This window comes from Mobula hypostoma, chromosome 1 (genome assembly GCF_963921235.1).
Source record: "Mobula hypostoma chromosome 1, sMobHyp1.1, whole genome shotgun sequence".
Taxonomy (NCBI): domain Eukaryota; kingdom Metazoa; phylum Chordata; class Chondrichthyes; order Myliobatiformes; family Myliobatidae; genus Mobula; species Mobula hypostoma.
In genome coordinates this window covers 141055387-141082982 of record NC_086097.1, presented here as the reverse complement: position 1 = coordinate 141082982, position 27596 = coordinate 141055387, and the positions used below count along the sequence as shown (strand labels likewise).

Sequence of the window (27596 nt, the reverse complement as noted above, 5' to 3'; positions counted from 1 at the left end):
CTCAATTCTTCATTCCGACTACTCGCGGTAAACTTTCACGCTCTCGCTTGACTATAATTAATCTCCCTCTGCCTTCAAATTATTCAAAGACCCTGCTCACCCTAGAGCTCCCAGGAGTCACCAACTTTAGAAAGAAACCCCTCTCTTCATCTCTCTCGTTAATGGACAACCATTCAACACTGACTCCCATTCTAGGCTCTTGTACGAATGGAAACATCCTCTACACGCCTCACTGTCTACATTCATCAGCGAACAGTACGTTTTAATTAAGATCCCTTTGACTATTCAAAACTGCAGTAGATATGAGTCTGGCCTGTCCATCCCTTTTTCATCGTTCCAATGAACCCTCTGTGAACTGCTTCTAGATAATTGAGATCCTTAAATAACCGGACCAATGCTGGATACGATATTCCAGGTGTGGCTCCGTACACAGAGCATAACTTCGCTAACTTTGTAGTAAATTGCGCTTGTAATAAACAACTATCTTCCGTCAGCTGTTCTGAAGACCTGCCGCACCTGTGTTTTCTGCACCACGTGCCGCTTCCCGCTTCAGCACTGGATCCCTGAATAGAATTACATTCCTTTTGTTTAGTGGGAACGCTGCCTCCATCTCCGGTCAACGCCATGAAGTTTCCTTTCCCTGGTGAAACAGTCGAGCGGTAGGAGAGACTGGGGTTTTTGTATCGCCCTTCTACCGCCGCTTCACACTGTGCCGACCCAGCGGGCACAGTAATAGATGGCGGCATCTGTCAGGGCGATGTTGTCAACCACAAGAGAGAAGAAAGGGTCACTGCCCTCGGCTGAGAACTTGGCGGACACTCCCGGATCCCGCTCCGTTCGACCTTTGCTAAAGCGCAGGATCCTTCTGGGTGCCTGGTTGGCGAGTTGCTGGTACCAGTGGATGTCATCGAGTGCCCTTACCTCGCACAGTATCTTCACCGTCGTCGTCTCGGGCCTCGTGATTGAAATGTGAGGCATCTTCAATTCCTGGGCCAGATATCCAGCTGCAAATAAAAGACACTGAAGCCACGCTGTCTTGAAGGAACAGAACGACATGATGCAGTTTCCTAGGGGACTGCTCCTGTCATCGTCTCATTCGAATTAAATAGCAAGTGCCCGGATACAGGCGGGTTGTTCGAGCGGCTGCGCAGTGTGTCCTTCACCGTCACTTTCATTTACACTTTCATTCGTCGATCCTTTTCCCAGGAGAGAGGGACGAACAGCTGTGGTTTCTGTCGCTGGTCTGCGGATGTAGAAATTTCGAATACATATAGTTCACATTAAAAGTTACGCAACCTCTGTCTCTCTTGCCTTCCTGGCCTCGCTCTGCCTCCGACATTTCTCTCGTATTATCCCGTTATTCAGTTTCATTAGTGCCGATTATTCAAAGCTCTGAAATCTCCGGAGCGAAGGGTACTGATGCTTGACCCGCAGAGTGATTACAGCGTTCTCGCTTCAGATCTCGAGGGTTCAAGCAGCACCCCACAGAGATGAGAACAGAAAAGAAGGAGAAATGGGGAGAGATGAGTCTGTCCTTTGTCGTGCTCCTGGTTCATAAAGATCATAAGAACATATGTAATAGAAGCAGAATTAGGCTATTTTGCCCATCGGGTCTGCTTCCCATTCAATCATGGCTGATCCTTTTTACCCCTCCTCAACCCCATTTCCCGGCCTTCTCCCCGTAACCTTTGATGCCGTGTCCAATCAAAATCCTATCAATCTCTGCCTTAAATACACCCAACGACGTGGCCTCCACAGCTGCCTGCTGTAACAAATTCCACAAATTTACCACCCTCTGGCTACAGAAATTTTCCCGCATCTGTTTTAAATGGACGCCCCTCTATCCTGAGGGTGTGCCCTTGTGTCCTAGATTCCCCCACCATGAGTAACATCCTTTCCACATCTACTCTGTCTAGGCCTTTCAAAATTCGAAAGGTTTCAATGAGAAACCTTCAAACACCCAACCTTCTAACTTAAAGCGATCAAACAATTACAGAGCCATCAAACGTTCCTCGTATGATCACCCTTTCATTCCAGGAATCATTCTTGTGAAACGCGTCTGGACCGTCTCCTATGCCAACACATGTTTTCTTTAACTCAAGGTGCGGCCTGCTCTTGTATTCTTGACCTGTTGAAATGAATGCTGACATCGCATTTGCCTTCCTCACCACCGCCTCTTCCTACAAGTTAACTATTAGGGTGTTCTGCACAAGGACTCCCAAGTCCCGTCGCTTCTCAGATTTATGGATTTTCTCCCTGTGGTTGCGTGAATAAAATCGCCAGAGGGAGTTACTGGTAGCTACAAAGCAGCTGCTTTATTCGACAAAACAATGTACAGCAAGCATCTTATGGAGACGATGTCGGTGGGAAGGTCTGCTGGCCCAACCTGGGGCTCGATATGTATGTGCTAAACACAAAGGACAATTACACATTTACAAAGTATATACAATGCTTTCTTTTGAAACTACATACAAACTTCGCACCTTCTAATTCACATCCATCCCACAGACGCCAGAATCGTCCAGAGTGGGATTCACAGCTTTTAGGAATCTATTGTTCCAAATTAAATCCACAATACGTTATCAAGGAACAGAATACTGGTAGCCAAAGCCATTTGCTAAATGTAAATGACCGAAACCCAAAAATCACACTAACGCTTCCCGTTTAGAAAATAGTCTGCACATTTATTTCTACCACTAAAGTGCATGACCATGCATTTTCCAACATTGTATTTTATTTGCCATATTCTTGCCCATTCTGCTGATCTGTCTAAGTCCTGCATCCTACCTGTTTCCTCAGCACTACCTCCTCCTCCACCAATCTTCGTATCATCTATAAACTTGACAACGAATCCACAATTCCATCATCTAAATCTTTTATATACAGCATACAAATAAGTGGCCCCACCACCGGCCCCTGCGGAACACCACTCGTTTCTGGCAGCCAACTAGACAAGGATCCTTTTATTCCCATTCGCTGTCTCCTACCAATCAGCCAATGCTCTAACCATGTTAGTAACTTTCCTGTAATATCATGAGCTCTTAACTTAGTAAGCAGTCTCATGTGTGGCACCTTGGCAAAGGTCTTCTGAAAGTCCAAATATACAACATCTAATGCATCCTCTTTATCTACCCGACTTGTAACCTCCTCAAAGAATTCCAACAGGTTCGTCAGGCAAGATATTCCCTTAAGACAACCAAGCTGACTTTGTCCTATCTTGTCCTGTGCCACCAAATACTCCACAACCTCATCCTTAACAATTGACTCTAACTCTTCCCAACAACTGAGGTCAGGCTAACTGGTCTATAATTTCCTTTCTGCTGCCTTCCTCCTTTCTTAAGGAGTGGAGTGACATTTGCAATTTCCAGTCCCCTAGCACCGTACCAAAGTCCAACGATTTTTGAAAGATCACTGCTAATACTTCCACGATCTCTAGCGCTACCTCTTTCAGAACCCGAGAGTGCAGTTCATTTGGTTCAGGTGAGTTACGTATCCTTAGGTCTTTCAGCTTTTTGAGCATCTTCTCCCTTGTAATAGTAACTGCACTCACTTCTCTTATTTCACACACTACAACACCTGACACACTGCTAATGTCTTCCACAGGGAAGACTGAAGAAAAATACTTATTTAGTTCATCTGCCATCTCCTTGTCCACCGTTATTATTTCTCCAGCCACATTTTCTAGCGGTCCCATACACACTCTCATCTCCCTTTAATTTTTTTATATACTAGAAAAAGCTTTTACTTTCCATTTTGATATTGTTTGCTAGTTGCTCTCTTTAGGTTTTTAAAAGCTTTCCAATCTTCTATCTTCCCGCTAATTTTTGCTTTGTTGTATGCCCTCTGTTTTGTTTTTACATGAACTTTGACTTCCCTTGTCAGCCACGGTAGTACTATTTTGCCATTTGTGTTGCACGGGGCGACTGAGGAGAAGCCAAGTGCGGGACACCGGCACGTCGACTGAGTTAGGGATGCTGGCGTAGACGTGAATGTAGAACAGAAAACCGGAGGAATCTTGGCAAGGAGACGGGATCTACAGGGACTATCTTGAAACTAGAGCGGAACTTGGAACTAAACTTAGAACTAACGGTTCTAAGCGGACGAGAGAACGAAGTATCACACAAGAATAGACCAACAAAGTGGCAACCTGTGTAGTGACGCCATCGTACTTATTTCACAGTCTCTGATGCAAACCAGGTGTACCGTAATTAAGTAAACTAGCAGCAATTGGAAATCTAATGGATGAAATTAGGGCATAATCAGGGAGAAAGGAGCGTTAAATGGGAACAACCAAACGGAACTATGACAATTTGAGTATTTTTTCGTTTTTGGAATACATCTATATTGCACCTTCCTCATTTCCCCCAGAAACTCACGCCATTGCTTCTCTGCTGTCATCCCTGTGAACAGCTCCTTTCAATCTACTTTGGCCAACTCCTCTCTCATGCCACTGTAATTTCCCTTACTCCACTGAAATACTGCTACGTCCGACTTTACTTCCTCCTAGTCTGAGTCCCTTCATTCCGGTTCCCACCCCCTGCGAAATTAGCTTAATCCCCCCCCCAAAAAAAAGCTATAACAAATCTGCCCGCGAGAATATTTGTCCCCCTCGGGTTCAGGTGCAATCCACTCCTTTTGTAAAGGTCATTCCTCACCCAGAACAGATCCCAATAATCCAAGAACCTGAACCCCTGCCCCTGAAGCAGCTCCTCAGCCACGTATTTATCTGCCAAATCATCCTGCTTCTACCCTCATTAGCATGTGGCACGGGTAGCAATCATGAAATTACTACCCTGGATGCTCTGCTTCTCAGCTTTCTGCCTAGCTCTCTAAATTCTCTCTCCAGGACTGCATTGGTGTTCTTTCCTATGTCACTGGTACCAATATGTGCCAAGACATCTGGCTGCTCTCGGCCCTTCTGTAAAGTGTTGTGGACACGAGATGTCCCTGACCCTGGCACCTTGGAGGCAACATACCATCCGGGTTCCCCGTACACGTCCACAGAATCTCCTGTTTGTTCTTCTGACCATTGAGTCCTCTATCAATACCTCTGTCCTTTCTCCTTCTTTACTTTCTTCACCACGGCCCCATGCTCAGTGCCAGTAACTTGGGCTCCGTGGCATTCCCCTGGGAGGCCACCCCCCACAACAGTATCCAAACGTGTATACTTATTTTGGAGGGGAATGGCCACAGCGATGCTCTGCGCTAACTGGCTATTCACAATTCTATTTCTCATGGCAATCACCGAGCTACTCGCCTCCTCCAACATCGGGGTGACTACTTAACTCTAATCGATTATCTCCTCACTCTCCCGTATAAGCCGAAGGTTATTCGGCTGCTGCTTCATATCGCTAACACGGTATTCAAGGAACTGTAGCTGGTTGCACTTCACGCAGATGTAGGTCCCTGGGAGACTCTGGGTCTCCCAGGACTCCAACATCCGGCATGAAGAAGACACACAACGGCCACTTACTACACTAAGGGAGAGGGAAAATGGAACCTCACCAGAAACTTAACCACAGCCAACGCCTCTCCAGCCGAAGCCTCCTTTGCTCAAAGCCTGACACTCCTACTCTCACCACTAGCCCACTCCCAACAATGGCCGCCCGCTTGTCCCTTCTATACTCCCGTCGCTGTTCGGGACTCCGAATGTCCGAACGCCCGCGAAGGGCTGCTTTTAAACAAGCGTCACCGAGCTGCCAGAAACCTCGAAACTGTGTTCTGCTCCCGCCGCTGATTGGGGCTCCGGAATGATGGCTGACCTTCAAGTCTGGCGCCACTTTCCCGTCTTTCGATATTCCTTATCTCCAAATAAATATATTTACCTGGGATAGAGTCATAGACTAGTTGAGTTCCACAACACAGAAACGGGCCCTTCTACACAACTCGACTCGTCCACGCTAACCGTAATGAACAGTAGAGGACCCAACATGATCCTTGTGGAACACCAATGACCAAAATCCACATCACACTTGGACTGTTGACATCAGGCTAAGCCTGTGTGCAAGTAGCTCGCCTATTCTTAATCGAATGTGAGTTGATCTTCAGGACCATTCTACCAAGCGTAATGTTGTTAAAATTTGCTAAAATGAATTGTGTCAATTTTAACCACCCTGCTCTCGTTGATCTTCTTGGTCACCTCTTCAAAAAAAATCAATTTCTTGACATGATATCCCACGTTCAATATCATGCTGATTATCTAATGAGTCGTTTCAATCCCAATTGCTGGTTTATCTCAGATCTTGTTGTAAATTTCCCGCCGCCGATTTTAGGCTAGCCACCACCCCCACTCCACCACCCCCCGTCCGCCGTAGTTCCCAAGTTTGTCCTTACACAACTTCTCAAAAAACACAACAGTAGCCACCTTACACTCTTCTGTTACTTCGCCCGTGGTAACATTTATAGAAATATCTCTGCCCAACAATTTGCTTACAGCCATTCAGGCCACGTCGTGCAGCGATCCCCTGATTTATTCATAACCTAATCACGAGACAACTTACAACGACCAATTCGCCTACTAACCAGAAGATTTTTGAAATGTGGGAGGAAAGCTCCTTAGGGGTGCGACAGGATTTGAACCCCAGTCACTTGCACTGTAAAGCGTTGCGCTAGCTACTACGCTAAGGTGCCTCTCTGTGTCATAGAATACACTTAGTCTGCCCCGGGACTGTATCCACCTTGACGAATTTTAAGACTGTCAGCACCTTCCCTTTTGTAGTGTGGATATACAGCGCCATACAAAAGTTTGGGCACCCCGGTCAAAATTTCTGTTACTGTGAATAGCTAAGCGAGTAAAAGATGAACTGATTTCCAAAATGCATAAAGTTAAAGATGATACATTTCTTTAATATTTTAAGCAAGAGAACTTTTTTATTTCCATCTTTTACAGTTTCAAAATAACAAAAAAAGGAAAAGGGCCCGAAGCAAAAGTTTGAGCACCCTGCATAGCAGTACTTAGTAACACCCCCTTTGGCAAGTATCACAGCCTGTCAACGCTTTTTGTAGCCAGCTAAGACTCTTTCAATTCTTGTTTGGGGGATTTTCGCTAATCCTTGCAAAAGGCTTATAGTTCTGTGAGATTCTTGGGCCGTCTTGCATGCACTGCTCTTTTGAAGTCTGTCCACAGATTCTCGATGATGTTTAGGTCAGGGGATTGTGAGGGCCACGGCAAAACCCTCAGCTTGCGCCTCTTGAGGTAGTCCATTGTGGATTTTGAGGTGTGTTTATGTTCATTATCCTGTTGTAGAAGCCATCCTCTTTTTATCTTCGGCTTTTTTACAGACGGACTGATGTTTGCTTTCAGAATTTGCTGGTATTTAATTGAATTCATTCCTCCCTCTACCAGTGCATTGTATCATTTCTTAATGCATGTATGCATTTCTAAATGACGGTAAAAGAGGACTGAGTGTTCTCATAATCTAAAAAAAATATTCCCCGTGCGACTGGCTGCAACACAAGCCCAAAGCATGATCGATCCACCCCCGAGCTTAACAGTAGGAGAGATGTTCTTTTCATGTAATTCTGCACCCTTTTTCCTCCAAACATACCTTTGTTCATTGCTGTCAAAAAGTTTTATTTTAACTTCGTCATTCCACAGGACTTTTTTCCAAAATGCATCAGACTTGTTTAGAGTGTCCTTTAAACCTTTTAAATACAACATTTTGGCCGCAATGAGCAAAGGTACGTTTGGAGAAAAAAGGGTGCAGAATTTCATGAAAAAAACACCTCTCCAACTGTTAAGTACGGGGGTGGATCGATCATGCTTGGGCTTGTGTTGCAGCCAGTGGCACGGGGAACATTTACTGGTAGTGGGAAGAATGAATTTAATTAAATAGCAAAAAATTCTGGAAGCAAACATCACACCATCTGTAAAAAAAAAGCCGAAGATGAAAAGAGGATGGCTTCTACAACAGGATAAGGAACCTAAACACGCCTCAAAATCCACAACGGACTACCTCAAGAGGTGCAAGCTGAAGGTTTTGCCATGGCCCTCACAGCCCTCTGACCTAAACATCATCGAGAATCTGTGGATAGATCTCAAAAGAACAATGCATGCAAGACGGCCCAAGAATCCCATAGAGCTAGAAGCCTTTTGCAAGGAAGAATGGGCGAAAACCCTCCAAACAAGAACTGAAAGAGCCTTAACTGGCTACAAAAAGCGTTTACATGCTGTGGTACTTGCCAAAGGGGGTGTTACTAAGTACTGCCATGCAGGGTGCTCAAACTTTTGCTTCGAGCACTTTTCCTTTTTTGTTATTTTGAAACTGTAAAAGAGGGGAATAAAAAAGTTTTCTTGCTTAAAATATTACATGAATGTTTCACCTTTAACTTCATACCTTTTGGAAATCATCTTTTACTCGGTTAGCTATTCACAGTAACAGAAATTTTGACCAGGAGTGCCCAATCTTTTACATGCCACTGTATTTGAAGACATCATTTTCTCTGCTATGAACTTCTTAGCTTCCAGTCTTCTCTACAGTAATTACAGATAATAAATATTCATTTAAGTTCTTGCCCTATCTCGTGTAACTCCACAATCGTTCTGGTTACCTTTTTCCTCTTGATATTCTTATAGAACACCTTAGGTTTCCCCTTTGCCTTATCCGTCAAAACGATCGGAAGAATTTGTCCTCCTGATTTTCCTCTTAAGTGTACTCCTATATCTTTTGTACAGTTCAGGGGATTCACTTGATCACAACAGACAATACTTGACATATATTCTCCTTTTTCCCTGAAGAAACCCTCAATATCCCTCATCAACTATAATCCATAATTCTGTCAGCCTTGGCTTCCAATATAACTGGGTATATTTAATGCAAAGATTGATAGGTTCTTGATTAGAAAGGGAATCAAAGGTTACTGGGAGGTCAGAAAAATGACATTGATGGGGGTAATAAATCAACTATGATGGATTCGGGCAGACTCGATGGACCAAATGGCCGAATTTCTACTCTCATGTCTTATGGTCTGAACCCTTCCTATTACACTTTCAGACGCCTGCCACTTCCCATACCTGCAAACAGCTTCTCCCAATCAAATTTGCAAAATCCTGTTGTCATGGTCCAGTCCGTGAAGACCGTAATCCGGTTCACGGTCCGGTCCATCGACCCTTGCTCCAGGTTTTCCTGTCTACCCTGTTTCTGTTCTTGTTGAGCTCTAATTGAGTTAGCTGATGCTCGTTGGGGATGGCTGCATAAATACCTTCAGAGACCAGGGCCTGGCTGCTGGATTGTTCTTGTTCTTACTCCTTGTATCCCTTCCCACTGCTTTCTGTTTCCTCGCCTTGCCTCAAGTTCTCGTTTCGCCTTGCAATACCTGAAGCCCTGCCTTGCCTTGCCAGTAACTCTCGCCGCGCCTGAAGTTCTGTCTTGCCTTGCATTGCCTGAAGCCTTGCCTTGTCTTGCTGTCTTGTCCTGGAGCCAGCCCGTACCAGCTCCCTTCCTGTCCCTTGCCTCCGTCAGGTAAACCAGGCCATCTTGCTGTTACCTGCGGTTGGTTCTGTCCCTTCCTGTCCCTTGCCTCCGTCAGGTAAGCCAGGTCGTCTTGCTGTTACCTGTGGTTGGTTCTGTCACTTCCTGTCCCTTGCCTCTGTCGGGTCAGCCAGGCCGTCTTGCCATTACCTGCGGTTGGTTCTGCCCCTTCCTGTCCCCTGCCGTTGTCGGGTGAGCCAGGCCGTCTTGCCGTTACCTGCGGTTGGTTCTGCCCCTTCCTGTCCCCTGCCGTTGTCGGGTGAGCCAGGCCGTCTTGCCGTTAGCTGTGGTTGGTTCTGTCCCTTCCTGTCCCTTGCCTCCGTCGGGTGGAGTTCCGCACCCTGCCCAGGAGGAGCTTCCAGTCTCCTGCCTCGACTCACCTCAAGTCTCAAGTCCCCAGCCTCCTGCCAAGCCAGGCCCCAAGTCTCAAGTCCCCAGCCTCCTGCCAAGCCAGGCCTCAAGTCTCAGGTCTCCAGGCTCTTGCCAAGCCTAGCCTCAAGTCTGAGGTCTCCAACCTCCTGCCCAGCCTCGCCTCGTCTCGAGTCTCCAGCCTCCTACGAAGCCTCGCTTCAAGTCTCTAGCCTCTACCCTCTAGACTGAAGATTCCAGCCTCCTGCCTAAGCTCAAGCCTCACGACGCCAATGTCCTGCCTAACCACTAGCCTGAAGACTCCAGCCTCCTGCTTAGCCTCTAGCCTGAAGAGTCCAGCCTCCTGCCTAACTTCTAGCCTGAAGACTCCAGCCTCCTGCCTAGTCACAAGCCTCAAGACTCCAGCCTCCTGCTTAGCCTCAAGCCTGGACTCCAGCCACCTGCCTAACTTCTAGCCTGAAGACTCCAGCCTCCTGCCTAGTCACAAGCCTCAAGACTCCAGCCTCCTGCTTAGCCTCAAGCCTGGACTCCAGCCACCTGCCTAACTTCGAGCCTGAAGACTCCAGCCTCCTGCCTAGCCTCAACCCTGAAGACTCCAGCCTCCTGCCTAACCTCAAGTCTGAAGACTCCAGCCTACAGCCTAGCTTCAAGTCTGAAGATTCCAGCCTCCTGCCTAGCCTCGAGCCGGAAGACTCCAGCCCCCTGCCTCACCTATAACCTGAAGACTCCAGCCTCCTGCCTAGCCTCGAGCCGGAAGACTCCAGCCCCCTGCCTAACCTCTAACCTGAAGACTCCAGCCTCCTGCCTAGCCTCAAGCCTAAAGACTCCAGCCTCCTACCAAGCCTCAAGCCTGAAGACTGCAACCTCCTGCCTAGCCTCAAGCCTAAAGACACCAGCCTCCTGCCTAGCCTCAAGCCTGAAGAATCTAGCCTCCTGCCTAGCCTCAAGCCTGAAGACTCCAGCCTCCTGCCTAGCCACAAACCTGAAGATGCCAGCCTCCTGCCTAGCCAGAAACCTCAAGACACCAGCCTCCTGCCTAGCCTCAAGCCTGAAGTCTCCAGCCTCCTGCCTAGCCTCAATCCTGAAGACTGCAGCCTCCTCCCTAACCTCAAGCGTGAAGACTCCAGCCTGCTGCCTAACCTCAAGCCTGACGACTCCAACATCCTGCCTAGCCTCTAGCGTGAAGACTACAGCCTACTGCCTAGCTTCTAGCCTGAAGACTCCATCCTCCAGCCTAGCCACAAACCTGAAGACGCCAGCCTCCTGCCAAGCCACAAACCTGAAGACTCCAGCCTCCTGCCTAGCCTCAATCCTGAAGACTCCAGCCTCCTCCCTAACCTCAAGTCTGAAGACTCAAGACTCCATCTTAGCCTCAAGCCTGAAGTCTCCAGCCTCCTGCACTGCCTCACGCCTGAAGACTCCAGCCTCCTGCCTAGCCTCAATCCTGAAGACTCCAGCCTCCTGCCTAGCCTCACGCCTGAAAACTCCAGCCCCCTGCCTAGCCTCAAGCTTGAAGACTCCAGCTTCGTGCCTATCCTGATGCCTGAAAACACCAGCCTCGTGCTTAGCCTCTAGCCTGAAGATTCCAGCCTCCTGCCTAGCCTCAGCCTCAATCCTGACGACTCCATCCTCCTGCCTAGCCTCGAGCCTGAAGGCTCATACCTCCTGCTTAGCCTCAAGCATGAAGACTCCAGCCTCCTGCCTAGCCTCAAGCTTGAAGACTCAAGCCTTCTGCCTAACCTCAAGTCTGAAGATTCCAGCCTCCTGCCTAGCCTCAAGCCTGAAGAGTCCAGTCTCCTGCCTAGCCTCAAGCCTAAAGACTCCAGCCTCCTGCCTAGCCTCAAGCCTGAACACTCCAGATTCCTGCCCAGCCTGATGCCTGAAGACACTAGCCTCCTGCCTAGCTTCAAGCCTGAAGACTCCAGCCTCCTGCCTAGCCTCAAGCCTGAAGACTCCAGCCTCCTGCCTACACTCAATCCTGAAGTCTCCAACCTCCTGCCAAGCCTCGCCTCTTCTCAAGTTTCCAGCCTCCTACCAAGCCTCGCTTCAAGTCTCTAGCCTTTAGCCTCCAGACTGAAGACTCCAGCCTCCTGGTTAGCCACTAGCATGAAGACTCCAGCCTCCTGCCTAACCTCTAGCCTGAAGACTCAAGCCTCCTACTTAGTCTCAAGCCTGAAGTCTCCAGCCTCCTGCCTAGCTTCTAGCCTGAAGACTCCAGCCTCCTGCCTAACCCCTAGCCTGACGACTCCAGCCTCTTGCCTAGCCTGAGCCTGAAGACTCAAGCCTCCTACTTAGTCTCAAGCCTGAAGTCTCAAGTCTCTAGGCTCCTGCCAAGCCTTGCCTCGTCTCAAGTTTCCAGCCTCCTACCAAGCCTCGCTTCAAGTCTCTAGCCTCTAGCCTCCAGACTGAAGACTCCAGCCTCCTGGTTAGCCACTAGCATGAAGACTCCAGCCTCCTGCCTAACCTCTAGCCTGAAGACTCCAGCCTCCTACCTAGCCTCAAGCCTGAAGACTCCAGCCTCCTGCCTAGCTTCAAGCCTGAAGACTCCAGCCTCCAGCCTAGCTTCTAGCCTGAAGACTCCAGCCTCCAGCCTAGCCTCAAGTCTGAAGACTCCAGCCTCCTGCCTAGCCTCTAGCCGGAAGTGTCCAGCCTCCTGCTTCACCGCTAACCTGAAGTCTCCAGCCTCCTGCCTAGCCTCAATCCTGAAGACTCCAGCCTCCTGCCTAGCCTCTAGCCTGAAGACTCCAGCCTCCTGCCTAAACTCTAGATTGAAGACTCCAGCCTCCTGCCTAGCCTCAAGCTTGAAGACTCCAGCTTCGTGCCTATCCTGATGCCTGAAAACACCAGCCTCGTGCTTAGCCTCTAGCCTGAAGATTCCAGCCTCCTGCCTAGCCTCAGCCTCAATCCTCCAGACTCCTGCCTAGCCTCAATCCTGACGACTCCACCTCCTGCTCTAGCCTCTAGCCTGAAGACTCCAGCCTCCAGCCTAGCCTCAAGTCTGAAGACTCCAGCCTCCTGCCTAGCCTCAAGCCTGAAGACTCCAGCCTCCTGCCTAGCCTCACGCCTGAAGACTCCAGCCCCCTGCCTAGCCTCAAGCCTGAAGACTCCAGATTCCTGCCCAGCCTGATGCCTGAAGACACCAGCCTCCTGCCTAGCCTCAAGCCTGAAGACTCTAGCCTCCTGCCTAGCCTCTAGCCTGAAGACTCCAGCCTCCTGCCTAGCCACAAACCTGAAGTCTCCGGTCTCCTGCCTAGCCTCAAGCCTGAAGACTCCAGCCTCCTGCCTAGCCTCATTCCTGACGACTCCAACATCATGCCTAGCATCTAGCCTGAAGAATGCAGCCTCCTGCCTAGCCTGTAGCCTGAAGACTGCAGCTTCCTGCCGAGCCTCAAGCTTGAAGACTCAAACCTTCTGCCTAACCTCAAGCCTGAAGAGTCCAGTCTCCTGCCTAGCCTCAAGCCTAAAGACTCCATCCTCCTGCCTAGCCTCAAGCCTGAACACTCCAGATTCCTGCCCAGCCTGATGCCTGAAGACACTAGCCTCCTGCCTACACTCAATCCTGAAGTCTCCAACCTCCTGCCAAGCCTCGCCTCAAGTCTCCAGCCTCCTGCCAAGCCTCGCCTGAAGTCTCAAGTCTCTAGGCTCCTGCCAAGCCTTGCCTCGTCTCAAGTTTCCAGCCTCCTACCAAGCCTCTAGCCTGAAGACTCCAGCCTCCTGCCTAGCCTCTAGCCTGAAGACTCCAGCCTCCTGCTTAGCCTCTAGCATGAAGACTCCAGCCTCCTGCCTAACCTCTATCCTGAAGACTCCAGCCTCCAACCTAGCCTCAAGTCTGAAGACTCCAGCCTCCTGCCTAGCCTCAAGCCTGAAGACTCCAGCCTCCTGCCTACACTCAATCCTGAAGTCTCCAACCTCCTGCCAAGCCTCGCCTCAAGTCTCCAGCCTCCTGCCAAGCCTCGCCTGAAGTCTCAAGTCCTACTGCCTAGCCTCAAGCCTGAAGACTCCAGCCTCCTGCCAAGCCTCAGCCTCAATCCTGACTCCATCCTCCTGCCTAGCCTCGAGCCTGAAGGCTTAAACATCCTGCTTATCCTCAAGCCTGAAGACTCCAGCCTCCTGCCTAGCCTCAAGCTTGAAGACTCCAGCCTTCTGCCTAACCTCAAGTCTGAAGACTCCAGCCTCCTGCCTAGCCTCAAGCCTGAAGAGTCCAGTCTCCTGCCTTGCCTCAAGCCTGAACACTCCAGATTCCTGCCCAGCCTGATGCCTGAAGACACTAGCCTCCTGCCTAGCCTCTAGCCTAAAGACTCCAGCCTCCTGCCTAGCCTCAGTCCTGAAGACTCCAGCCTCCTGCCTAGCTTCTAGACTGAAGACTCCAGCCTCCTGCCTAACCTCAAGTCTGAAGACTCCAACCTCCTGCCTAGCCTCAAGCCTGAAGTCTCCAGCCTCCTGCCTAGCCTCAAGCCTTCTACCTAACCTCAATTCTGAAGTTTCCAGTATCCAGCCTACCCTCAAGCCTGAAAATGCCAGCCTCCTGCCTAGCTTCCAGCCTGAAGACTCCAGCCTCCTGCTTAGCCTCAAGCCTGAAGCCTCCAGCCTCCTGCCTAGCCTCAAACCTGAAGACTCCAGCCTCCTGCCTAACCTCAAGCCTGAAGACTCCAGTATCCGGCCTACCCTCAAGCCTGAAAATGCCAGCCTCCTGCCTAGTTTCCAGCCTGAAGACTCCAGCCTCCAGCCTAGCCTCAAGTCTGAAGACCACAGCCTGCTGCCTAGCCACTAGCCGAAAGACTCCAGCCTCCTTCTTCACCGATAACCTGAAGACTCCAGCCTCCTGCCTAGCCTCAAGCTTGAAGACTCAAGGTTCCTCCCTAGCCTCAGTCCTGAAGACTCTACCCTCCTGCCAAGCCTCGCCTCAATTCTCAAGAGTCCAGCCTCCTGCCAAGCCTCGCCTCGTCAAAAGTCTCCACCCTCCTACGAAGCCTCGCTTCAAGTCTGTAGCCTCTTGCCTCTAGCCTAAAGACTCCAGCCTCCTGCCTAACTTCAAGCCAGACGACTCCAACAGCCTGCATAGCCTCTAGCCTGGAGTACTGCCACGTGCCTAGCCTCGTCTCAAGTCTCAAATCGCTAGCCTCCTGTCAAGCCTCGCCTGAATTCTCAAGTCTCCACCCTACTGCCAAGGATCGCCTCGTCTCCAGTCTCCAGCCTCCTACGAAGCATCGCTTGAAATCTTTATCCTCTAGCCTCAAGCCTGAAGACTCCAGCCTCCTGCCTAGCCTCAATCCGTAAGACTCCAACCTCCTGCCTAGCCTCAAGCCTGATGACTCCATCCTCCTGCCTAGCCTCAATCCTTAAGACTCCAGCCTCATGCCTAGCTTCAAGCCTGAAGACTCCAGCCTCCTGCTTAGCCACTAGCATGAAGACTCCAGCCTCCTGCCTAACCTCTAGCCTGAAGACTCCAGCCTCCTGCCTAGCCTCAAGCCTTCTGCCTAACCTCAATTCTGAAGATTCCAGTATCCAGCCTACCCTCAAGCCTGAAAATGCCAGCCTCCTGCCTAGCTTCCAGCCTGAAGACTCCAGCCTCCTGCTTAGCCTCAAGCCTGAAGACTCCAGCCTCCTGCCTAACCTCAAGTATGAAGACTCCAGTATCCAGCCTACCCTCAAGCCTGAAAATGCCAGCCTCCTGCCTAGTTTCCAGCCTGAAGACTCCAGCCTCCAGCCTAGCCTCAAGTCTGAAGACCACAGCCTGCTGCCTAGCCACTAGCCGGAAGACTCCAGCCTCCTGCTTCACCGATAACCTGAAGACTCCAGCCTCCTGCCTAGCCTCAAGCTTGAAGACTCTAGCCTCCTCCCTAGCCTCAGTCCTGAAGACTCCACCCTCCTGCCAAGCCTCGCCTCAATTCTCAAGAGTCCAGCCTCCTGCCAAGCCTCGCCTCGTCAAAAGTCTCCACCCTCCTGCCTAGCCTCAAGCCTGAAGACTCCAGCCTCCTGCCTAGCCTCTAGCCTAAAGACTCCAGCCTCCTGCCTAACCTCAAGCCAGACGACTCCAACAGCCTGCATAGCCTCTAGCCTGGAGTACTGCCACGTGCCTAGCCTCGTCTCAAGTCTCAAGTCGCTAGCCTCCTGTCAAGCCTCGCCTGAATTCTCAAGTCTCCACCCTACTGCCAAGGATCGCCTCGTCTCCAGTCTCCAGCCTCCTACGAAGCATCGCTTGAAATCTTTATCCTCTAGCCTCAAGCCTGAAGACTCCATCCTCTTGCCGAGCATCAAACCTAAAGACTTCAGCCTCCTGCCTAGTCTCAAGCCTGAAGACTCCAGCCTCCTGCCTAGCCTCAAGCCTGAAGACTCCAGCCTCCTGCCTAGCCTCAATCCGTAAGACTCCAACCTCCTGCCTAGCCTCAAGCCTGATGACTCCATCCTCCTGCCTAGCCTCAATCCTTAAGACTCCAGCCTCCTGCCTAGCTTCAAGCCTGAAGACTCCAGCCTCCTGCCTAGCCACAATCCTGAAGGCTCCAGCCTTCCGCCTAGCCTGAAGCCTGAAGACTCCAGCCTGCTGCCTACACTCAATCCTGAAGTCTCCAACCTCCTGCCAAGCCTCGCCTGAAGTCTCAAGTCTCTCGGCTCCTGCCAAGCCTCGCCTCGTCTCAAGTTTCCAGCCTCCTACCAAGCCTCGCTACAAGTCTCTAGCCTCTAGCCTCCAGACTGAAGACTCCAGCCTCCTGCTTAGCCACTAGCATGAAGACTCCAGCCTCCTGCCTAACCTCTAGCCTGAAGACTCCAGCCTCCTGCCTAGCCTCAAGCCTGAAGACTCAAGCCTCCTACTTAGGTTCAAGACTGAAGACTCCAGCCTCCAGCCTAGCTTCTAGCCTGAAGACTCCAGCCTCCAGCCTAGCCTCAAGTCTGAAGACTCCAGCCTCCTGCCTAGCCTCTAGCCGGAAGTGTCCAGCCTCCTGCTTCACCGCTAACCTGAAGTCTCCAGCCTCCTGCCTAGCCTCAAACCTGAAGACTCTAGCCTCCTGCCTAGCCTCTAGCCTGAAAACTCCAGCCTCCTGCTTAGCCTCTAGCCTGAAGACTCCAACCTCCTGCCTAGCCTCAAGCTTGAAGACTCCAGCTTCGTGCCTATCCTGATGCCTGAAGACACCAGCCTCGTGCCTAGCCTGAAACCTGAATAATGCTGCCCGCTGCCTAGCCTGATGCCTGAATACTCCAGACTCCTGCCTAGCCTCAATCCTGACGACTCCACAATCATGTCTAGCATCTAGCCTGAAGACTGCAGCCTCCTGCCTAGCCTCAAGTTTGAAGACTCAAGCCTCCTGCCTAGCCTCTAGCCTGAAGAGTCCAGACTCCTGCCTAGCATCAGCCTCAATCCTGACGACTCCAGCCTCCTGCTTAGTCTCAAGCCTGAGGACTTCAGATTCCTGCCCAGTCTGATGCCTGAAGACACCAGCCTCCTTCCTAGCCGCAAGGCTGAAGACTCTAGCCTCCTGCCTAGCCTCTAGCCTGAAGAATACAGCCTCCTGCCTAGCCACAAACCTGAAGTCTCCGGTCTCCTGCCTAGCCTCAAGCCTGAAGACTCCAGCCTCCTGCCTAGCCTCATTCCTGACGACTCCAACATCATGCCTAGCATCTAGCCTGAAGAATGCAGCCTCCTGCCTAGCCTGTAGCCTGAAGACTGCAGCCTACTGCCTAGCCTCAAGCCTGAAGACTCCAGACTCCTGCCCAGCCTCAGCCTCAATCCTGACGACTCCATCCTCCTGCCTAGCCTCGAGCCTGAAGGCTCAAACCTCCTGCTTAGCCTCAAGCCTGAAGACTCCAGCCTCCTGCCTAGCCTCAAGCTTGAAGACTCAAGCCTTCTGCCTAACCTCAAGTCTGAAGATTCCAGCCTCCTGCCTAGCCTCAAGCCTGAAGAGTCCAGTCTCCTGCCTAGCCTCAAGCCTGAACACTCCAGATTCCTGCCCAGCCTGATGCCTGAAGACACTAGCCTCCTGCCTAGCCTCAAGCCTGAAGACTCCAGCCTCCTGTTTAGCCTCAAACCTGAAGACTCCAGCCTCCTGCCTAGCCACAAACGTGAATACTCCAGCCGCCTGCCTAACCTCAAGTCTGAAGACTCCAACATCCTGCTTAGCCTCAAGCCTGAAGTCTCCAGCCTCCTGCCTAGCCTCAAGCCTGAAGACTCCAGCCTCCTGCCTAGCCTCAATCCTGAAGACTCCAGCCTCCTGCCTACCCTCAAGCCTGAAAATGCCAGCCTCCTGCCTAGCTTCCAGCCTGAAGACTCCAGCCTCCTGCTTAGCCTCAAGCCTGAAGACTCCAGCCTCCTGCCTAGCCTCAAACGTGAAGACTCCAGCCTCCTGCCTAACCTCAAGTATGAAGACTCCAGTATCCGGCCTACCCTCAAGCCTGAAAATGCCAGCCTCCTGCCTAGTTTCCAGCCTGAAGACTCCAGCCTCCAGCCTAGCCTCAAGTCTGAAGACCACAGCCTGCTGCCTAGCCACTAGCCGAAAGACTCCAGCCTCCTTCTTCACCGATAACCTGAAGACTCCAGCCTCCTGCCTAGCCTCAAGCTTGAAGACTCTAGGTTCCTCCCTAGCCTCAGTCCTGAAGACTCTACCCTCCTGCCAAGCCTCGCCTCAATTCTCAAGAGTCCAGCCTCCTGCCAAGCCTCGCCTCGTCAAAAGTCTCCACCCTCCTACGAAGCCTCGCTTCAAGTCTGTAGCCTCTTGCCTCTAGCCTAAAGACTCCAGCCTCCTGCCTAACTTCAAGCCAGACGACTCCAACAGCCTGCATAGCCTCTAGCCTGGAGTACTGCCACGTGCCTAGCCTCGTCTCAAGTCTCAAATCGCTAGCCTCCTGTCAAGCCTCGCCTGAATTCTCAAGTCTCCACCCTACTGCCAAGGATCGCCTCGTCTCCAGTCTCCAGCCTCCTACGAAGCATCGCTTGAAATCTTTATCCTCTAGCCTCAAGCCTGAAGACTCCAGCCTCCTGCCTAGCCTCAATCCGTAAGACTCCAACCTCCTGCCTAGCCTCAAGCCTGATGACTCCATCCTCCTGCCTAGCCTCAATCCTTAAGACTCCAGCCTCATGCCTAGCTTCAAGCCTGAAGACTCCAGCCTCCTGCTTAGCCACTAGCATGAAGACTCCAGCCTCCTGCCTAACCTCTAGCCTGAAGACTCCAGCCTCCTGCCTAGCCTCAAGCCTGAAGACTCCAGCCTCCTGCCTAGCCTCAATCCTGAAGACTCCAGTATCCAGCCTACCCTCAAGCCTGAAAATGCCAGCCTCCTGCCTAGCTTCCAGCCTGAAGACTCCAGCCTCCTGCTTAGCCTCAAGCCTGAAGACTCCAGCCTCCTGCCTAACCTCAAGTATGAAGACTCCAGTATCCAGCCTACCCTCAAGCCTGAAAATGCCAGCCTCCTGCCTAGTTTCCAGCCTGAAGACTCCAGCCTCCTGCCTAGCCTCAAGTCTGAAGACCACAGCCTGCTGCCTAACCACTAGCCGGAAGACTCCAGCCTCCTGCTTCACCGATAACCTGAAGACTCCAGCCTCCTGCCTAGCCTCAAGCTTGAAGACTCTAGCCTCCTCCCTAGCCTCAGTCCTGAAGACTCCACCCTCCTGCCAAGCCTCGCCTCAATTCTCAAGAGTCCAGCCTCCTGCCAAGTCTCGCCTCGTCAAAAGTCTCCACCCTCCTACGAAGCCTCGCTTCATGTCTCTAGCCTCTAGCCTCTACCCTAAAGACTCCAGCCTCCTGCCTAACCTCAAGCCAGACGACTCCAACAGCCTGCATAGCCTCTAGCCTGGAGTACTGCCACGTGCCTAGCCTCGTCTCAAGTCTCAAGTCGCTAGCCTCCTGTCAAGCCTCGCCTGAATTCTCAAGTCTCCACCCTACTGCCAAGGATCGCCTCGTCTCCAGTCTCCAGCCTCCTACGAAGCATCGCTTGAAATCTTTAGCCTCTAGCCTCAAGCCTGAAGACTCCAGCCTCCTGCCTAGCCTCAAACCTAAAGACTCCAGCCTCCTGCCTAGCCTCAAGCCTGAAGACTCCAGCCTCCTGCCTAGCCTCAAGCCTGAAGACTCCAGCCTCCTGCCTAGCCTCAATCCTTAAGACTCCAACATCCTGCCTAGCCTCAAGCCTGATGACTCCATCCTCCTGCCTAGCCTCAATCCTAAAGACTCCAGCCTCCTGCCTAGCTTCAAGCCTGAAGACTCCAGCCTCCTGCCTAGCCTCAATCCTGAAGACTCCAGCCTCCTGCCTAGCCTGAAGCCTGAAGACTCCAGCCTCCTGCCTAGCCTCAGTCCTGAAGTCTCCAACCTCCTGCCAAGCCTCGCCTGAAGTCTCAAGTCTCTCGGCTCCTGCCAAGCCTCGCCTCGTCTCAAGTTTCCAGCCTCCTACCAAGCCTCGCTACAAGTCTCTAGCCTCTAGCCTCCAGACTGAAGACTCCAGCCTCCTGCTTAGCCACTAGCATGAAGACTCCAGCCTCCTGCCTAACCTCTAGCCTAAAGACTCCAGCCTCCTGCCTAGCCTCAAGCCTGAAGACTCAAGCCTCCTGCCTAGCCTCAAGCCTGAAGACTCCAGCCTCCTGCCTAGCCTCAAGCCTGAAGACTCCAGCCTCCTGCCTAGCCTCAAGTCTGAAGACTCCAGCCTCCTGCCTAGCCTCTAGCCGGAAGTGTCCAGCCTCCTGCTTCACCGCTAACCTGAAGTCTCCAGCCTCCTGCCTAGCCTCAAACCTGAAGACTCTAGCCTCCTGCCTAGCCTCTAGCCTGAAGACTCCAGCCTCCTGCCTAAACTCTAGATTGAAGACTCCAGCCTCCTGCCTAGCCTCAAGCTTGAAGACTCCAGCTTCGTGCCTATCCTGATGCCTGAAGACACCAGCCTCGTGCTTAGCCTCAAACCTGAATAATCCAGCCTCCTGCCTAGCCTGAAGCCTGAATACTCCAGACTCCTGCCTAGCCTCAATCCTGACGACTCCACAATCATGCCTAGCATCTAGCCTGAAGACTGCAGCCTCCTGCCTAGCCTCAAGCCTGAAGACTCAAGCCTCCTGCCTAGCCTCAAGCCTGAAGAGTCCAGACTCCTGCCTAGCATCAGCCTCAATCCTGACGACTCCAGCCTCCTGCTTAGTCTCAAGCCTGAAGACTTCAGATTCCTGCCCAGTCTGATGCCTGAAGACACCAGCCTCCTTCCTAGCCTCAAGCCTGAAGACTCTACACTCCTGCCTAGCCTCTAGCCTGAAGAATACAGCCTCCTGCCTAGCCACAAACCTGAAGTCTCCGGTCTCCTGCCTAGCCTCAAGCCTGAAGACTCCAGCCTCCTGCCTAGCCTCATTCCTGACGACTCCAACATCATGCCTAGCATCTAGCCTGAAGACTGCAGCCTCCTGCCTAGCCTCTAGCCTGAAGACTGCAGCCTACTGCCTAGCCTCAAGCCTGAAGACTCCAGACTCCTGCCTAGCCTCAGCCTCAATCCTGACGACTCCATCCTCCTGCCTAGCCTCGAGCCTGAAGGCTCAAACCTCCTGCTTAGCCTCAAGCCTGAAGACTCCAGCTTCCTGCCGAGCCTCAAGCTTGAAGACTCAAGCCTTCTGCCTAACCTCAAGCCTGAAGAGTCCAGTCTCCTGCCTAGCCTCAAGCCTAAAGACTCCAGCCTCCTGCCTAGCCTCAAGCCTGAACACTCCAGATTCCTGCCCAGCCTGATGCCTGAAGACACTAGCCTCCTGCCTAGCCTCAAGCCTGAAGACTCCAGCCTCCTGTTTAGCCTCAAACCTGAAGACTCCAGCCTCCTGCCTAGCCTCAAACGTGAAGACTCCAGCCGCCTGCCTAACCTCAAGTCTGAAGACTCCAACATCCTGCCTAGCCTCTAGCCTGAAGACTACAGCCTTCTGCCTAGCCTCTAGCCTGAAAACTCCAGCCTCCTGCTTAGCCTCTCGCCTGAAGACTCCAACCTCCTGCCTAACCTCTAGCTTGAAGACTCCAGCCTCCTGCCTAGTCTGAAGACTCAAGACTCCTGCTTAGCCTCAAGCCTGAAGTCTCCAGCCTCCTGCCTAGCTTCACGCCTGAAAACTCCAGCCTCCTGCCTAGCCTGAAGCCTGAATACTCCAGCTTCGTGCCTATCCTGATGCCTGAAGACACCAGCCTCGTGCTTAGCCTCTAGCCTGAAGATTCCAGCCTCCTGCCTAGCCTGAAACCTGAATAATCCAGCCTGCTGCCTAGCCTGAAGCCTGAATACTCCAGACTCCTGCCTAGCCTCAATCCTGACGACTCCACAATCATGCCTAGCATCTAGCCTGAAGACTGCAGCCTCCTGCCTAGCCTCTAGCCTGAAGACTCCAGCCTCCTGCCTAGCCTCACGCCTGAAGACTCCAGCCTCCTGCCTAGCCTCAAGCTTGAAGACTCCAGCCTCCTGCCTAGCCTCAAGCCTGAAGAGTCCAGACTCCTGCCTAGCATCAGCCTCAATCCTGACGACTCCAGCCTCCTGCTTAGTCTCAAGCCTGAAGACTCCAGATTCCTGCCCAGTCTGATGCCTGAAGACACCAGCCTCCTGCCTAGCCTCAAGCCTGAAGACTCCATCCTCCTGCCTAGCCTCAAGCCTGAAGACTCCAGCCTCCTGCCTAGCCTCAAGCCTGAAGACTCCAGCCTCCTGCCTAGCCTCAAGCCTGAAGACTCCAGCCTCCTGCCTAGCCTCAAGCCTGAAGACTCCAGCCTCCTGCCTAGCCTCAAGCCTGAAGACTCCAGCCTCCTGCCTCGCCTCAATCCTGAATACTCCAGCCTCCTGCCTAGCCTGAAGCCTGAAGACTCCAGCCTCCTGCCTAGCCTCTAGCCTGAAGACTACAGCCTTCTGCCTAGCCTCTAGCCTGAAAACTCCAGCCTCCTGCCTAACCTCTAGCTTGAAGACTCCAGCCTCCTGCCTAGTCTGAAGACTCAAGACTCCTGCTTAGCCTCAAGACTGAAGTCTCCATCCTCCTGCCTAGCCTCACGCCTGAAGACTCCAGCCTCCTGCCTAGCCTCAAGCTTGAAGACTCCAGCTTCGTGCCTATCCTGATGCCTGAAGACACCAGCCTCGTGCTTAGCCTCTAACCTGATGATTCCAGCCTCCTGCCTAGCCTGAAACCTGAATAATCCAGCCTGCTGCCTAGCCTGAAGCCTGAATACTCCAGACTCCTGCCTAGCCTCAATCCTGACGACTCCACAATCATGCCTAGCATCTAGCCTGAAGACTCTACCCTCCTGCCTAGCCTCTAGCCTGAAGACTCCAGCCTCCTGCCTAGCCTCACGCCTGAAGACTCCAGCCTCCTGCCTAGCCTCAAGCTTGAAGACTCAAGCCTCCTGCCTAGCCTCTAGCCTGAAGAGTCCAGACTCCTGCCTAGCATCAGCCTCAATCCTGACGACTCCAGCCTCCTGCTTAGTCTCAAGCCTGAAGACTTCAGATTCCTGCCCAGTCTGATGCCTGAAGACACCAGCCTCCTTCCTAGCCTCAAGCCTGAAGACTCTAGCCTCCTGCCTAGCCTCAAGCCTGAAGAGCCTACCCTCCTGGCTAGCCTCTAGCCTGAAGAATACAGCCTCCTGCCTAGCCACAAACCTGAAGTCTCCGGTCTCCTGCCTAGCCTCAAGCCTGAAGACTCCAGCCTCCTGCCTAGCCTCAATCCTGACGACTCCAACATCATGCCTAGCATCTAGCCTGAAGACTGCAGCCTCCTGCCTAGCCTCTAGCCTGAAGACTGCAGCCTACTGCCTAGCCTCAAGCATGAAGACTCCAGTCTCCTGCCCAGCCTCAGCCTCAATCCTGACGACTCCATCCTCCTGCCTAGCCTCGAGACTGAAGGCTCAAACCTCCTGCTTAGCCTCAAGCCTGAACACTCCAGATTCCTGCCCAGCCTGATGCCTGAAGACACTAGCCTCCTGCCTAGCCTCAAGCCTGAAGACTCCAGCCTCCTGCTGAGCCTCACGCCTGAAGACTCCAACATCCTGCCTAGCCTCTAGCCTGAAGACAACATCCTTCTGCCTAGCCTCTAGCCTGAAAACTCCAGCCACCTGCTTAGCCTCCAGCCTGAAGACTCCAACCTCCTGCCTAAACTCAAGCTTGAAGACTCCAGCCTCCTGCCTAGTCTGAAGACTCAAGACTCCTGCTTAGCCTCAAGCCTGAAGACTCCAGCCTCCTGCCTAGCCTGAAGCTTGAAGACTCCAGCTTCGTGCCTATCCTGATGCCTGAAGACACCAGCCTCGTGCTTAGCCACTAGCCTGAATATTCCAGCCTCCTGCCTAGCCTGAAACCTGAATAATCCAGCCTGCTGCCTAGCCTGAAGCCTGAATACTCCAGACTCCTGCCTAGCCTCACGCCTGAAGACTCCAGCCTCATGCCTAGCATCTAGCCTGAAGACTGCAGCCTCCTGCCTATCCTGTAGCCTGAAGACTGCAGCCTCCTGCCTAGCCTCACGCCTGAAGACTCCAGCCTCCTGCCTAGCCTCTAGCCTGAAGAGTCCAGACTCCTGCCTAGCATCAGCCTCAATCCTGACGACTCCAGCCTCCTGCTTAGTCTCAAGCCTGAAGACTTCAGATTCCTGCCCAGTCTGATGCCTGAAGACACTAGCCTCCTTCCTAGCCTCAAGCCTGAAGACTCTACACTCCTGCCTAGCCTATAGCCTGAAGAATACAGCCTCCTGCCTAGCCACAAACCTGAAGTCTCCAGTCTCCTGCCTAGCCTCAAGCCTGAAGACTCCAGCCTCCTGCCTAGCCTCAATCCTGACGACTCCAACATCATGCCTAGCATCTAGCCTGAAGACTGCAGCCTCCTGCCTAGCCTCTAGCCTGAAGACTGCAGCCTACTGCCTAGCCTCAAGCCTGAAGACTCCAGACTCCTGCCTAGCCTCAGCCTCAATCCTGACGACTCCATCCTCCTGCCTAGCCTCGAGCCTGAAGGCTCAAACCTCCTGCTTAGCCTCAAGCCTGAAGACTCCAGCCTCCTGCCTAGCCTCAAGCTTGAAGACTCCAGCCTCCTGCCTAGTCTGAAGGCTCAAACCTCCTGCTTAGCCTCAAGCCTGAACACTCCAGATTCCTGCCCAGCCTGATGCCTGAAGACACTAGCCTCCTGCCTAGCCTCAAGCCTGAAGACTCCAGCCTCCTGCCTAGCCTCAAGCCTGAAGACTCCAGACTCCTGCCTAGCCTCTAACCTGAAGACTCCAGCCTCCTGCCTAGCTTCAGGCCTGAAGACTCCAACATCCTGCCTAGCCTCTAGCCTGAAGACTACAGCCTTCTGCCTAGCCTCTAGCCTGAAAACTCCAGCCTCCTGCTTAGCCTCTAGCCTGAAGACTCCAACCTCCTGCCTAACCTCTAGCTTGAAGACTCCAGCCTCCTGCCTAGTCTGAAGACTCAAGACTCCTGCTTAGCCTCAAGCCTGAATACTCCAGCCTCCTGCCTAGCCTGAAGCTTGAAGACTCCAGCTTCGTGCCTATCCTGATGCCTGAAGACACCAGCCTCGTGCTTAGCCTCTAACCTGATGATTCCAGCCTCCTGCCTAGCCTGAAACCTGAATAATCCAGCCTGCTGCCTAGCCTGAAGCCTGAATACTCCAGACTCCTGCCTAGCCTCAATCCTGACGACTCCACAATCATGCCTAGCATCTAGCCTGAAGACTGCAGCCTCCTGCCTATCCTCTAGCCTGAAGACTGCAGCCTCCTGCCTAGCCTCACGCCTGAAGACTCCAGCCTCCTGCCTAGCCTCTAGCCTGAAGAGGTCCAGACTCCTGCCTAGCATCAGCCTCAATCCTGACGACTCCAGCCTCCTGCCTAGTCTCAAGCCGGAAGACTTCAGATTCCTGCCCAGTCTGATGCCTGAAGACACCAGCCTACTTCCTAGCCGCAAGCCTGAAGACTCTAGCCTCCTGCTTAGCCTCTAGCCTGAAGAATACAGCCTCCTGCCTAGCCACAAACCTGAAGTCTCCGGTCTCCTGCCTAGACTCAAGCCTGAAGACTCCAGCCTCCTGCCCAGCCTCAATCCTGACGACTCCAACATCATGCCTAGCATCTAGCCTGAAGACTGCATCCTCCTGCCTGGCCTCTAGCCTGAAGACTCCAGACTCCTGCCCAGCCTCAGCCTCAATCCTGACGACTCCATCCTCCTGCCTAGCCTCGAGCTTGAAGGCTCAAACCTCCTGCTTAGCCTCAAGCCTGAAGATTCCAACCTCCTGCCTAACCTCAAGCTTGAAGACTCCAGCCTCCTGCCTAGTCTGAAGACTCAAGACTCCTGCTTAGCCTCAAGACTGAAGTCTCCATCCTCCTGCCTAGCCTCACGCCTGAAGACTCCAGCCTCCTGCCTAGCCTCAAGCTTGAAGACTCCAGCTTCGTGCCTATCCTGATGCCTGAAGACACCAGCCTCGTGCTTAGCCTCTAGCCTGAAGATTCCAGCCTCCTGCCTAGCCTGAAACCTGAATAATGCTGCCCGCTGCCTAGCCTGATGCCTGAATACTCCAGACTCCTGCCTAGCCTCAATCCTGACGACTCCACAATCATGCCTAGCATCTAGCCTGAAGACTGCAGCCTCCTGCCTATCCTGTAGCCTGAAGACTCAAGCCTCCTACTTCGGTTCAAGACTGAAGACTCCAGCCTCCAGCCTAGCTTCTAGCCTGAAGACTCTAGCCTCCTGCCTAGCTTCAGGCCTGAAGACTCCAGCCTCCTGCCTAGCCTCTAGCCTGAAGACTCCAGACTCCTGCTTCACCTCTAACCTGAAGACTCCAGCCTCCTGCCTAGCTTCAGTCCTGAAGACTCTACCCTCCTGCCTAGCCTCTAGCCTGAAGACTCCAGCCTCCTGCTTAGCCTCTAGCCTGAAGACTCCAACCTCCTGCCTTGCCTCAAGCTTGAAGACTCCAGCTTCGTGCCTATCCTGATGCCTGAAGACACCAGCCTCGTGCTTAACATCTAGCCTGAAGATTCCAGCCTTCTGCCTAGTCTGAAACCTGAATAATGCTGCCCGCTGCCTAGCCGGATGCCTGAATACTCCAGACTCCTGCCTAGCCTCAATCCTGACGACTCCACAATCATGCCTAGCATCTAGCCTGAAGACTGCAGCCTCCTGCCTAGCCTCTAGCCTGAAGACTGCAGCCTCCTGCCTAGCCTCAAGCCTGAAGACTCCAGCCTCCTGCCTAGCCTCAAGCCTGAAGACTCCAGACTCCTGCCTAGCATCAGCCTCAATCCTGACGACTCTAGCCTCCTGCTTAGTCTCAAGCCTGAAGACTTCAGATTCCTGCCCAGTCTGATGCCTGAAGACACCAGCCTCCTTCCTAGCCTCAAGCCTGAAGACTCTACACTCCTGCTTAGCCTCTAGCCTGAAGAATACAGCCTCCTGCCTAGCCACAAACCTGAAGTCTCCAGTCTCCTGCCTAGCCTCAAGCCTGAAGACTCCAGCCTCCTGCCTAGCCTCAATCCTGACGACTCCAACATCATGCCTAGCATCTAGCCTGAAGACTGCAGCCTCCTGCCTAGCCTCTAGCCTGAAGACTCCAGACTCCTGCCCAGCCTCAGCCTCAATCCTGACGACTCCATCCTCCTGCCTAGCCTCGAGCCTGAAGGCTCAAACCTCCTGCTTAGCCTCAAGCCTGAAGATTCCAGCCTCCTGCCTAGCCTCAAGCCTGAAGAGTCCAGTCTCCTGCCTAGCCTCAAGCCTAAAGACTCCAGCCTCCTGCCTAGCCTCAAGCCTGAAGTCTCCAGCCTCCTGCCTAGCCTCACGCCTGAAGACTCCAGCCTCCTGCCTAGCCTCAAGCTTGAAGACTCCAGCATCCTGCCTATCCTGA

At 52.6% G+C, this 27596-nt stretch overlaps 1 gene segment (V, D, J or C); it reads right to left on the bottom strand.

Annotated features, from left to right (window-relative positions):
- Positions 1 to 702: 702 nt before the first annotated feature.
- LOC134345302 (Ig kappa chain V-VI region J539-like) lies at positions 703 to 9104 on the bottom strand. The segment is given in 2 exon segments: positions 703 to 1004; positions 9014 to 9104. Coding segments are annotated over 2 exon segments (393 nt in total).
- Positions 9105 to 27596: the final 18492 nt, after the last annotated feature.